This window comes from Lynx canadensis, chromosome C2 (assembly GCF_007474595.2).
Source record: "Lynx canadensis isolate LIC74 chromosome C2, mLynCan4.pri.v2, whole genome shotgun sequence".
NCBI lineage: Eukaryota > Metazoa > Chordata > Mammalia > Carnivora > Felidae > Lynx > Lynx canadensis.
Genome location: NC_044311.2, coordinates 110,529,810 through 110,544,496, shown reverse-complemented (window position 1 = coordinate 110,544,496; position 14,687 = coordinate 110,529,810). Strand labels below are relative to the sequence as shown.

The 14,687-nt window shown below is 36.9% G+C and overlaps 1 protein-coding gene across 1 annotated transcript in view; it reads right to left on the bottom strand.

Annotated features, from left to right (window-relative positions):
* The window catches only part of LOC115523333 (ABI family member 3 binding protein), a 270,902-nt gene that overhangs the window by 32,877 nt on the left and 223,338 nt on the right, over positions 1-14,687 (bottom strand). The window contains exons 56-58 of the mRNA XM_030329269.1: positions 13,116-13,220; positions 9,696-9,824; positions 9,085-9,153 (exon numbers count right to left, since the gene is read on the bottom strand). Coding sequence (XP_030185129.1) covers positions 9,085-9,153; positions 9,696-9,824; positions 13,116-13,220 — 303 coding nt within the window. The remainder of the gene's footprint in view (positions 1-9,084; positions 9,154-9,695; positions 9,825-13,115; positions 13,221-14,687) is intronic.

The following is a 14,687-nucleotide window of genomic DNA, read 5'->3' as shown; positions in this document are numbered from 1 at the left end:
GTGTTGTTTTTAATTGTTTGATTCTATTATTTTTTTAAATTATTAATTCATTTTCTTCCTTCAAAATGACACCCCAAAAGAAAGAACAGGAATAAACAACAGCCAGGGACTTAGTCAACACAGATACAAGCAAGATGTCTGAACCAGAATTTAGAATCATGATAATAATAATACTAGCTGGAGTCGAAAATAGATTAGAATCCTTTTCTGTGGAGATGAAAGTAGTAAAAGCTAGTCAGGATGAAATAAAAAATTCTATAACTGAGCAGCAATCTCAAATGGATGCCACAGAGGCAAGTAAGGATGAACCAGAGCAGCAAATCAGGGATATAGAGGACAAACTTATGGAGAATAATGAAGCAGAAAAAAAGAGGGAGACTAAGACAAAAGACCATGATTTAATTATTAGAGAAATCAGTGACTCATTAAAAAGGAATAATATCAGAATCATAGGAGTCCCAGAAGATGAAGAGAGGGGAAAAGGAGTACAAAATTTATGTGAGCAAATCATAGTGGAAAACCTCCCTAACCTAGGGAAAGACAAAGACATAAAAATCTGAGAAACACAGAGAATTCCCATTAGATTCAACAAAAACCGACCATCAACAAGGCATATCATAGTCAAATTCACAAAATCTTCAGGCAAGGAAAGAATCATGAGGTTAGCAAAGGAAAAAAAGACCTTAACCTAAAAGGGAAAACAGATTAGGTTCTCAGCAGACCTACTCACAGAAACTTGGCAAGCCAGAAAGCAGTGGCAGAATATATTCAATGTGTTGAATTGGAAAAATATGCAGCCAAGAATTCTTTATCCAGCAAGGCTGTCATTCAAAATAGAAGGAGAGAGAAAAAGTTTCCAGACAGACAAAAATTAAAGGAGATTGTGACCACTAAACCAGCACTGCAAGAAATTTTAAGGGGGACTTTCTGAGGGGAGAAAAGATGAATATATATATATATACATATATATATATATACATATATATATATACACACACATATACATATGTATATGTATATGTAAATAAATAAATACCAAAAGCAACAAAGACTAGAAAGGACCAGAGGATGCCACCAGAAACCCCAACTCTACAAGCATCATAATGGCAATAAATTCATATCTTTCAGTACTCACTCTAAACATCAATGGACTCAATGCTGTAATCAAAAAACATAGGGTAACAGAATGGATAAGAAAACAAGATCCATTTATATGCTGTTTATAAGAGACCCATTTTAGATCTAAAGACACCTTCAGATTTAAAGTAAGGGGATGAAGAACCATCTATCATGCTAATGGCCTCCAAAAGAAAGCCAGAATAGTCATACTTGTGTTAGACAATCTAGACTTTAAAATAAAGACTGTAACAAGAGATGAAGAAGGGCATTATATGGCGGTTAAGGGGTCTATCCACCAAGAAGATCTAACAATTGTAAACATTTATGCTCCTAATGTGGAAACACCCAAATACATAAATCAATCACAAACATAAAGAAACTCAGAGATAATAATACCATAATAGTAGGGGACTTCAACACCCCACTTACAACAATGGACAGATCATTTAAACAGAAAATCAACAAAGAAACAATGTCTTTGAATGACACTCTGGACCAGATGGACTTAACAAATATATTCAGAACACTTAATCCTAAAGCAGAATACACATTTTTCTTGAGTGCATGTGGAGCATTCTCCAGAATAGATCACATCCTGGGACACAAATCAGCCCTCAACAAGTACAGAAAGATCAAGTTCATACTGAGCATATTTTCGGACCACAATGCTATGAAACTCAAAATCAACCACAAGAAAAAATTTGGAAAGATAACAAATAACTAAAGAACATCCTACCAAAGAATGAATTTGCTAACCAAGAAGTTAAAAAGGAGATTAAAAAGTACATGGAAGCCAATGAAAATGATAACACCACAGCACAAAACCTCTGGGACACAGCAAAGTGGTCATAAGAGTAAAGTATATAGCAATCCAGACCTTCCTAAAGAAGGAATAAAGGTCTCAGATACAACCTAACCTTACACCTTAAAGAGCTGGAAAAATAGCAAATAAAACCCCAAACCGGCAGAATAAAGGAAATAATAGTGATTAGAGTAGAAACCAATGCTATTGAAACCAAACAACAACAACAACAACAACAACAACAACAACAACAGAACACATCAATGAAACCAGGAGCTGGTTCTTTGAAAGGATTAACAAAATTAATAAATCCTTAGCCAGTTTGATCAAAAAGAAAAAGGAAAAAGGAAAGGGCCCAAATAAATAAAATGAAGGATGAAATAGGAGAGAGCACAACCAACACTGCAGAAATACAAACAATAATAAAAGAATATTATGAGCAATTATATACCAATAAAATGGGCAATGTGGAAGAAATGGAAAAATTCCTAGAAACATATAAACAACCAAAACTGAAACAGGAAGAAATAGAAATTTGAACAGACCCATAACCAGCAAAGAAATTCAATTAGTAATCAAAAATCTCCCAAAAAAACTAGAGTCCAGCGCTGGATGGCTTTAGAGGGGAATTCTACCAAACACGTGAAGAAGACTTAACACCTATTCTTCTGAAACTGTTCAAAAAAAATAAAAGAAAAAGAAAAAGAAAAAAAGAAAAAAAAAAGAAAAAAAAAAAGAAATGGAAGGAAAACTTCCAAACTCTTTCTATGAAGCCAGCATTACCTTGATTCCAAAACCAGACAAAGACCCCACTAAAAAGGAGAACTACAGACCAATTTCCCTGATGAACATGGATGCATAAGTCCTCAACAAGATACTAGTCAAGTGAATCCAACAATCATTAAAAGAATTATTCACCATGACCAAGTAGGATTTTTATCTGAGATGCCGGGCTGGTTCAATATCCACAAAACAATGTGATACATCGCATCAATAAAAGAACAAGAACCACATGATCCTCTCAATAGATGCAGAGAAAGCATTTGACAAAATACAGCATCCTTTCTTGATAAAAGCCCTCAAGAAAGTAGGGATAGAAGGATCATACCACAAGATCATAAAATCCATATATAAAAGACCCACTGCTAATATCATCCTCAATGGGGAAAAACTGAGAGCTTTCCCCCTAAGGTCAGGAGCATGACAGAGATGTCCAGTCTCGCCAATGTTATTCAACATGGTACTGGAAGTCTTAGCTTCAGCAATCAGACAACACAAGGTATTAAAAAGCATCCACATCGGCCAGGAGGAAGTCAAAACTCCAACTCTTCACAGATGGCATGATACTCTATATGGAAAACCCACAAGATCTCACCAAAAACCTACTAGAACTGATCCATGAATTCAGGAAAGTTGCAGGATATAAATCAGTGCACAGAAATCATTTGCATTCCTATACACCAATAATGAAGCAACCGAAAGAGAAATTAAGGAATCAATCCCATTTACAATTGCACCAAAAAACATAAAATACCTAGGAATAAACCTAACCAAATAGGTGAAAAATCTATACACTGAAAACTAAGGAAAACTTATGAAAGAAATTGAAGAAGACACACACACACAAATGGAAAAATATTCCATGCTCCTGGATTGGAAGAACAAACATTGTTAAAATGTTGATATTACCCAAAAGAATCTACATATTCAAGGAAATCCCTATCAAAATAACACTACCATTCTTCACAGAGCTAGAACAAAATCCTAAAATTTGGAACTAGAAAAGACCCCAAATAGCCAAAGCAATCTTCAAAAAGAAAACTGAAGCTGGAGGCATCACAATCCTGAACTTCAAGATGTATTACAAAGCTGTAATCATCAAGACAGTACGGTACTGGCACAAAAACAGACACTCAGATCAATGGAACAGAAGAGAGAACCCAGAAAAGGACCCACAAATGTATGGCCAACTAATGTTTGACAAAGTACACAAGAATATCCAATGGAATAAGACAGTCTCTTCAGCAAATGGTGCTGGGAAAACTGGACAGCGACATGCAGAAAAATGAACCTGGACCACTTTCTTACACCATACACAAAAAGAAACTCAAAATGGATGAGAGACCTGAATGTAAGACAGGAAGTCATAAAAATCCTTGAGGAGAAAGCAGGCGGCAAAACCTCTTTGACCTCGAAAGCAGCAACTTCTTAGTCAACACTTCTCTGAAGGCAAGGGAAACAAAAGCAAAAATGAACTATTGGGACTTCATCAAAATAAAAACTTCTGCACAGTAAAGGGAACAATCAGCAAAACTAAAAGGCAACTGACAGAATGGGAGAAGATATTTGCAAATGACATACCAGAAAAAGAGTATCCAAAATCTAGAAAGAACTTATCAAACTCAACACCCAAAAAACAAATAATCCAGTGAAGAAATGGGCAAGAGACATGAATAGACACTTCTCTAAAGAAGAAATCCAGATGGCTAATAGACTCATGAAAAAATGTTCAAGATCACTCATCATCAGGGAAACACAAATCAAAACCAAATGAGATACCACCTCACACTTGTCAGAATGGCTAAAATTAACAACTCAGGATATGACAGATGTTGGTGAGGATGCAGAGAGGTACAGCCACTCTGGAAAACAGTATGGAGGTTCCTCAAAAAATTAAAAATAGAACTACCTTTCGATCCAACAATTGCACTACTAGGTATTTATCCAAGGGATACAGGTGTGCTGTTTCAAAGGGTCACATGCACCCCAATGTTTATAGCAGTGCGATTGACAAAAGACAAAGTATGGAAAGATCCCAAATGTCCATCAATGGATGGATGGATAAACAAGATGTAGTATATATTCACAATGGAGTGTTACTCAGCAATCAAAAAAGAATGAAATCTTGCCATTTGCAACTATGTGGATGGAACTGGACGGTATTATGCTAAGCGAGATTATTCAGAGAATGACAAATATCATATGAATTCATTCATATGAGGAATTTAAGATACAACATAGATGAACATAAGGGAAGGGAAGCAAAAATAATATAAAAACATGGACAGGGACAAAACGTAAGAGACTCTTAAATATAGAGAACAAAGAGGGTTGTTCGTGGGCTTGTGGGAGGGGGGATGGGTTAAATGGGTAAGGGGCATTAAGGAATCTACTCCTGAAATCATTGTTGCACTATATGCTAACTAATTTGGATGTAAATTAAAAAATAAATTAATTAGGTAATTCAAAAAAAAAAAAGAGGAAAAGACATGAAGGATGTGTGCATTCAGAGGATAGGCCATATGAGGACATAGTGAGAAGGTGGCCATCTGCAATCCAAGTCTTCAAAACAACCCAAATCTGATGATACCTTGATTTCAGATTTCTGGCTTCCAGAACTTAAGTTTCTGGAAAATAAGAAAATAAGTTTCTGTTGTTTAAGCTACCATGTCTGTAGCATTCTCTTATGGCAACCCTCGCAAATGAATACAACATTGCTTTTATGAAGAGCAGAATACACATTCTTTTCAAGTACACACAGAACATATACCAAAATAGATCATACCCTGGCCATAAAAAAGTCTCAATAAATTTAAAAGGATTTAGGTATCTGGCAGAGCATGTGACAACAATGGAGATACATTAGAAGTCAGTAACAGAATAATCTCTAGAAAATCTCAAAATATTTAGAAATTAAATTACATATTTCTAAATAATCAATGAGTCAAAGAACAAATCAAAAAGGAAGTTAAAAAGTATTTTGAACAGAGTAAAAATGAATATACAACATATCAAAAACTTTTGGATACTGCTTAAATAATATCTAGGGGAAAATTTGTAGCACTAAATGCCATAATAAAGAAGAGAGGTTTTAGATCAATGAGCCCATATTCCACCTTAAGGAAATAGAGGAACAAATTAAACTACATTAAGCAGAAGAAAAAAAATAAAGATCAGAGTAAATAGACAAAATTAATGAAACACAAATTTGACTTTTTCAGAAGATCAATAAATTAAACCTACAGCAAGATTGATTAGGCAAAAGAGAAAAAAAAGACACATCATCAGTAACAGGAATGAGATTATATCACTAAGAATTCTACAGCTATTAAAATAACAAACAATATGAGAATATTAATAACCTTATACCAATAAATTTGGCAACTTAGATGAAATGAACTAATAACTTGAAAGACAAAAATTACCGAAACTCACTAGGGAAGAAAAAATACTCTGGATAGCTCTACACCCATTAAAGAAAGTGAATTATACATAAAATCCTTCCAACAAAGAGAATATGAGGCTCAGATGGTTTCATTGGTAAATACTACTAAACATTCAGGGAAGAAGCAATACCAATTCTAAATTTTTTCAGAAAAGTGAAAAGGAGAGTTCAGCATTATACTGAGAGTAAAACATGACCTATTACAAAAAAAGAAAACTACAGACCACTATCTTTCACTGAATACAATTCTCAACAAAATTTTAGCAAATGAGATCCAGCAATATATTAAAATGAGCATACATTATGACCATGGAGTTTGTGCCTGGAATGCAAAGTTAAAAATTCAAAAGCAATTATTTCATTGTATTAACAAACTAATAAAGAAAAACATAATCATCTTCATAAAGGCAGAAAAATCATTGGACATGATCTAGCACTCGTTTCTGATAATAGTTACCACCCAAGTAGGCATAGAAGGGAATTTTCTCAACACAATAAAGAGCATGTATGAAAAGCCTACAAGGTAACATCATACTATATTCAGGTGAAAGGCTGTATGTTTTTTCCATAAGACCAGGAATAAGAAAAGGATGTCCATTCCCCACTGTATCTATTCAGTGTTTTATTTGAAATTCTTGCCAGTATGATAAGGCAAGGAAAAAGGCACCCACGTTAGGAAGAAGTAAAATGTCACTCTCAAATGACATGATTTTGTATGTAGAAAATCTAATTGACCTACATAAAAGCTACTGAGTTTCACAAGGTTGCAGGATATAAGATCACTGTATAAAAATAAATTTTTCTATATAGTAATGAACAATTGGAAACTGAAATAAAAAATACTATTTTAATGGTTTTCTGTGTACTGAAATTTAAATAACATTGGTTATAGAAGTCAAAGACCTAAATAAAATATGCCATGTTCATAAATAGGAAAGCTAAATGTTGTACAGCTCTCAATTTTTCCCAATTCATCTATAGGCTCAACTCAATTCTAATAAGAATCTAACCAGGCTATTCTTGGACATTGATAAGCTGATTCTAAAATTTATACGGAGATACAGAGGACCCAGAGTCACCAATACAATACCACTACCACAGTAACACAAACATGGTGGTATTGATGTAAAGGCAGATAAACAGATCAATGCAACAGACTAGAGAGCTAAAAAGAGTTCCACATATATATGCACAATTCATTTTTGATAAAAGTACAAATGAAATTCAGTGGAAAGAATAGTTTTTTCAACACATGATGCTGGAACAATTCTATATCCATTAGCAAGGAAACGAATTGGTATTCACACCTTGTATCATATACAAAATGTGACACAATGTGGATCATAGACCTAAATTTAAAAGAAAACTTCTAGAAGGAAATAGCAGAGAAACTTCTAGAAGGAAATAGAGGTCTTTATGACCACCAACTGGCCAGTTATTTCTTAAGTACAACACCAAAAATACAACATATAAAAAGCCAAATTAATAAACTAAGATTTATTAAAATTAAAAAAGAGCAGGTATACACTGGGAAAAAATATTTGTAAAGCATGTATCTGAAAAGGTATTCTACCCAGAAAACAAAGACCGTCAAAACTCAACAAGAAAATAAGCAAGGTTATAAACAAAATGGACAAAAAAATGGGACACGACCAAAATGATGGCAAATAAGCACATGAGAAGATGCTTAGTAATTAGAGATACACAAAGTAAAACCACAATCTGAAACTACTACACACCTATTAAAATGACTAAAATTAAAAAGACTGTCCTAAATGTTGGCAAAGATGTGGAGGAATTCAAACTCTCATATACTGTTGACAGAAAGGCTAATAGTACAACTACTGTGGAAAACAGTTTGGTAGTTTCTTAAAATGTTAAATGTACACTTATATCACCTAGCCATTGCTCTTGTCAGCATTCATCCAAAAGGAATGAAAGCACGTATCCATATAAACACTTGTACTTTAAGGGTTATGGCAGCTTTATTGGTAATATAAGAAAATTAGAAAAAACCTTAATGTCATGAATAGGTTTAATAAATAATTATATATATCCATTCAATAGAATACCAGTCAGGATTAAAAGAAATAAACTGTTGCTACACGTTTCAACATGGATGAACCTTAAAATAATTATGCTGAGTCAAAGAAGCCAGACCAAAAAAAGTTCGTATCGTATCCTTTCTTTATATAAAAATCCACAAAATGGATACATATTTTTAGTACGGCAAATCTGTGATTATCTAGAAACTAGAAATTTGGTGGGAGGAGTGAGATGGAGGAATTATAAAAGTACATGATGAAACTTTTGGAGGTGGTACATGTATTTATTATCTTGATTACAATGATGGTTTCATGAGTGTATACATATGTTAAAATTTATCACATCTTACACTTGAGAAAAACATTATAAAAGGAAATACCAGGCTCTATATCATATTATAGCTTTCTTACTGTGGTAGATTTGATACTGTTCAAAAATATTCTCTATACCCATGGAAGGAGTATACTTTCCCAATCTTTGATTTGAGCTTGGCTATGTGACTTTCTTTAGCCAATGAATATTGGCAGGTGTAAAACACAGAGGAGCTTAAAATGCTGTATTTGAACTCTCCACTCTTGACTTCGTATTGTCATTAGAATGGCTTCTCCTGAGTCACTGTTGGTCTTTCATCCTGAGCACCAAAATGAAAAATGTGGAGCAGATCTGAGCCCAAGACATAGGAAGCCCAGCTGTATCTGATGCTGGAGGCAGAACCATCCAGTCAAGAATAGCTAGATCAGCTGACCCTCAGGTGACTTGCAGACACATGAGAAATAAATCCTTATTAGAACATGCTACTAAGATTTTGCAGTTATTACACAGCAAAAGCCAAGTGATACTCCCATCAAAGACAGCCTTGTCAAAACTGAGATTTGGAGCCAATCATACACACCTTTGAATCTGGGCTTCCCAAGAGGATCAGTTTCTCTTGTTGGACTTGAGCTAAAGTCAGTTACATTACCTGAGAATAGAAGATAATAAATAATTTTAGAAAGATATAAAAAAGCTTCTCAATAAAATGAAAAAGTATTAAAGATTATAAATATTTAATAATGCCTCCTAGTCAGATGCCTGCAATTTTGATTTCCTTTATTATTATTATACATATTATCCACAATAAAAGGCTTTTAATTGTGTCCTGCTGCAGGTGTTCTGGAGTGTACTCAATAATGATTTAAAGATTAAAGTAGCCAATACTCATTAATTAAGATACATATGATTAATAATGACATTTGATTTAGTAAGAAGCATTGGGTAATTTATATCTTTTCAGGAAGACTTTTCCAAAAATATTGGGTACTTTATTCTATGTCTGTGGAGTGAAGGACCATATTCTATCTCATAGAATTAAACTTAAGTATAACTGCAAAAATTAAAAAGACATATTAATAAAAAAAATTGAAATAATTCGATAATCCAGAACTGAGACTCTTTTCCCCCTAATTTGAAATCTTTTAGTACTTCATAGTTAAGTATCTAGTGGGAAGTGACTGACATACTAACCAAGATCTTCTCCTGAGGCAGGAACAGTTGGTTGCTTTTCATCTGTCTCTGTTTTCTCTGAGGGGGCTTCAGTAGGCCTGAATGTGGCAGTCAGAGGTGGAGAAGTTACTCGGCCTGATGAAATGATTCCTGTAATGTAGAGGCAAAGTAGTCAGGCTTTATAGGAGCACTGCCAACTTCCCCCATTTATTTATTCCATAAATATTTATTCAGCACTTACCATGTGGCTTGGCACACTATATGCTGGGCTTGGAGAAAAAACAAAACCTGTGTCCTTGATCAAAATAGATGTGTGATCCAAATATATTGAAGCATCATAAATATTGTGAAAAAACTGGATAAGATTATAGGGAAAGTAAGTGGAGGGAGTAGCAATGTCTATGGGAAAAGATGAGGGTGGGTAAGGAATGTCTTTACAGAGGTTGTGCCAATAAAGAAGAGAAGTAATCAGGAGGTAGGTTTGACAGTTATATTCTAGGCTGAGGCTGCAGGAAGAACCAAGTCAAGGAAGCATGAAACTACTTGGTGCGTCTGTTTGATGACGTGAAAGTCAAGAGTACTTTGGGGTACAGTGAGAGCTGGCTATGGAGGGGCAGGGAAGGCCAAATCATGAAGAGCCTTCCATAACATGGATTTGGACATTGCTTTTTTTTTTTTTTTTTTTTTTTTTTTTTTTTAGGTGACAAGGACCTCCTGAAATATTTTCACTAGGAAAATAGCAAAATCAGATGAGAAAAGGATGAATGATCAGGTTGCAAAGCTGATGGCTGCGAGGGAAGTCAAGAGACTAAAGCAGCTGTAGTAAGGAAGAACAGAGCAGGTGAACTACATAAGGAGCCATGAGATTAGATGGAAGGTGTTTTAGGGGAATTAGAGTTACTCTTAGAATATGTTTATGGTTCTCTTCAGGATAGGCTGGCTGTACCAAAGTTATACTTACTGATGGGATAGAACAAGGGTTTTATATGACAGGAACCAAGGTCATGAAGCTATAGCTGAAGACACATAGCCTTACATAGTTTTACATGAAAGATGTCAAGGAGACAGAATGACTTGACCTGGAGAATAACTGGCAGGCATGGGTCATGGCTGGACAAGAAGGAAAAACATGCTTACTGTAATATCTGTGATTCTGGCTTAGTTGCCAGAAAAGTGCCACTTGAGATACTATATTCAATAGCGTCTCCTCTACTCTGAAAAGACTAATTGGTATCCCAAACAGAATCCATCCCAAAGTCCAGGCAAGTCTGGGTGTTTAGAGTAGAGTGGAGGCTGGAGAGGATTCTATAATCCTCCTAGGAAAAGGACTCATTCTCAACCAAGGGACAGCCAAGGTCTATAAGACTGACCCAAGGACCATGGCTCATCATGGAACAATGAATGAGGGACTCAGATGTGCAGCTGGTCCAGCTCTTGCAGATTCATGCTTTTGGTGCTAGTGGGAATGGGCCACAATGCGAAGGTGAGAGAAAACCAAGAGAAGTTGGAGCTTTTCAGAGTTGGCAGAGCCAGCAGGAAATACTGACATAGCACTTTCACCGTGGCAAGGAAAGCAAACTCAGAGACTTCAGGAGATCTGCAGACAGGGGACGAGTGTCAAGTGCTACCTGGTAGTCTAAGACTGTGCCCACAGGCACATGTGAGAGAGGACTTATGTTCACAGGACTTCAGAACACATAGTTGATGTCCTGAATTAAGGACATACTTTCTTTGATGTTAATCAGGTCAAATCTGTACAAGTGCCTTTTGTGTTTGGTTCCTCAGTGGAGGCATTCCCTTTGAGTTAGAGGTAGACAGCAAGAATGACGGTAGGGGAATTGGAGTTACTCTTAGAATATGTTTATGGTTCTCTTCAGGATGGGCTGGCTGTACCAAAGTTACACTTACTGATGGGACAGCACAAGGGTTTTATAGGACAGGAACCAAGGTCATGAAGCTATAGCTGAAGACACATAGCCTTATAGGGGAGCTCTACTGAATGGTGGTGGAAGGGGGGTGAATTTTCCATAGAGGACACTGAGGCAGTACTTTCCTGATGTGACTCATCCAGTCTGACTGGAAGCCTGCTGGAGTTCAAGTCATTGCTGCCCCAGGTTACAAATCATGAGGAAAACCTGGTCTCCTCATTGGGTTCATGTTCCTGGGCCTTGCCTCAGGAAGGCACCAGAAGTGTGGATGAGAGTCTGATTTCTTCCTTCAGCTACTTGGAAAAATGATTAAGAATTTACTGTGTACATGGTACATCACAGAAGCTTCTCCACCCCCATACCCTCCTTCCATCCTATGAAAAGAGTGACATCCATTCTCTTTCACATAAAGCATCATCAGTTTCATCTTTCACAGCCAACCTTAACACGTTTATCTTGATTCCATGTACAAAATATTTAAGAAGTAGAGATGGTGGGAGAGGAAAGAAAGATGGTTTGCTGGCAGGTCCAGTGGAAGAGCCCTCAAGAGAAATGAGGTAAAGCTTTCCCCAAACGGAGTCAATTTTCACTGATTCTTAATGTAACTGATTTATTTACTCAGCTACTTATCAAATATCCTCCGTGTGCCAAGCACTGGATTTGGTTCTGTGAATTCAGACAAAAGGTACCAAGGACTCTGTCATCACAGAGCTCCTAGTCTAGCAGGGGAAGACCAGTATGTAAACACCCAAGTCTAAGCCAATTTGTTCTCTGCTGTAACAGAGGTAAGTGTCAAGAACAACCAGAACACAGAAGCAATGCTAATGCTAAAGCGACTTTGAGCAGCTGGGGAAAACTTCTTCAAGGAAAGGATGAAGTATGAGCATCCCAGGTGACTCGAAGGTGTCATTCCACGGAAGGAGACAACACATATCAATGTGTGGCTTGATATAGTGTGGCTATATCACACATTGATTGATTGATTGATTGATATCACACATATCATGTGTGGCTCTATACTATATTCCTGCCCTGTTGCACAGGCTAGAGCTGCTGGTGTCTAGAGCTTAATCTCTCTCCTGGTTCCATGATATGGAGGTCAGCATGAAGGCTGGTAAACAGGGGAGTTTTCAGTGAGATGTACAGGATTTCATTCCAAGAGACAATGATAAGCAGATGACAGGACATCACATTTTCCATTATCCCTGGTAGGAAACATACATCATCCCAAATAATTCACTCACTCAAAGGCCTGAGTGAGCGTCTGTCTCACAACATTTGAAAAGCAAACTGGCCGAGATGCACAGGGATGGTTTCCGTGATCTCACCCATCCAGAATCAGGATAGGAGTCCTCAAAACTGTAATTTACAGTGTCCAGTTTTGGGGGCCGACACAGGTATGTGTCACATGCATCATGGACTTGTCCATCGCCTGAGCTAGCACACCAAGAAGGGTTTGTGGTTGTCTATTAACACTAAAACCACGGAGGGAGAAGGCATATGACTGACATACCTGCACTTCCTGGCTTCCCGGTGACATTATTTGGTGGTAAAGGTTTTCTTCGTGGGGGCACAGGTCTAGGTGGCAAGGGTGGGCGGCGAGTGCCTGGGATTGGGGCTAAGAATTTACATTACAGATAAGGCTGTCATGAGGATTCACTCCATAAACATGTCAGGTTTTAAAAAATAGTACATTTGGGGGGCACCTGGGTGGCTCAGTTGGTTAAGTGTCCAACTCTTGGTTTTGGCTCAGGTGCTGATCTCACAGTTAGTGAGGTTGAGCCCTGCATTGGGCTCTGTACTGACAGTGCAGAGTCTGCTTGTGGTTCTCTGTCTCCCTCTCTGCCACTCCCCGACTCACTCTGTCTCTCTCAAAAATAAAAAAAATAAACATTAAAAAATAGTACATTTGGTAAGTAGCTATTGGATGATAGAGAACAGATGCTATAGAAAAGTACCTATGAGTAATATATTCTGACAGTCTCCTAAATTAATACCGGTAATGTAACCAGGGATAATGAAACCCATCAACATATGGAAAAAATATCCTCTAATTATGGGTAAAAACATATAGGTCTATCTGCCTTTTGAAACTGCATAGATATAGAGAGTTTAATATCTTTAGTTTCTCATATACGCTCGACAGTATTTCTCAGTTTCATTGTTCCCCTAGTGCCTTCGATTTACAGACTACAATTTCTTATATCAATTTGGCTTTAAATTGTTAAAGGATAAAATGTATCCTTTAGTGGAGAAATTTCAAAAGATTACAACAAAGCAGTCTTGATGACAGAAGCAATAAGCCTATGCCTGTGGAGAACAATGTCGCTACAAACAATTGCACACTGCACAGGGCACCGGGCTAGGGATATGTGAGTGTGAACCAAAGTTTTCTTTTTTTTAATGTTTATTTATTTTGAGAGAGAGATAGATAGCAAGTGGGGGAGGGGCAGGAAGAGAGAGACAGAATCCCAAGAAGGCTCTGCACTGCCAGCAAAGAGTCTGATGTGGGGCATGAACTCACCAACTGTGAAATTATGACTTGAGCTGAAACCAAGAGTCCAGTGCTTAACCGACTCAGCCATCCAGGTGCCCTGGAAGCTGAAGTTTAACACCCACTCTGCTCACCCCACTAGGAGCCCTGGTGCAAGCCTGCCAGCCCAGAGGAAGGTCTGCCTAAAGGGCAGAGGGAAGAGACACCTTTTTATAATATGCACAGAAGTATCTTTTTATACTTTTCACAAAGGCTGGCAAGGCTAGAGGTGCCTAGAGCAGTCCACCTTAACCCACACTTTAAATCTTGTGTTATAACAAGATTTTATAGCCTAAAAATTCATCTCTTTCACTGCATAATATATGTTGGTTAAAAACCTTCAAGTAAAATTGACAACCTAGGAAAATGCCCTGTGACTAAGCACTTCCTGGGAGACCAGCATAAACCCTGTCAGGTAAAAAGATACAGTAAATTACATAAGAACAAAACGTGAACATGATGAAAACCCAAACCCACAAGGAATCTTTACTGTTTGTCCATTGTGACCCCTCCGAACATTATACAAAGTAGTGATTCTTAAATTAGTACACC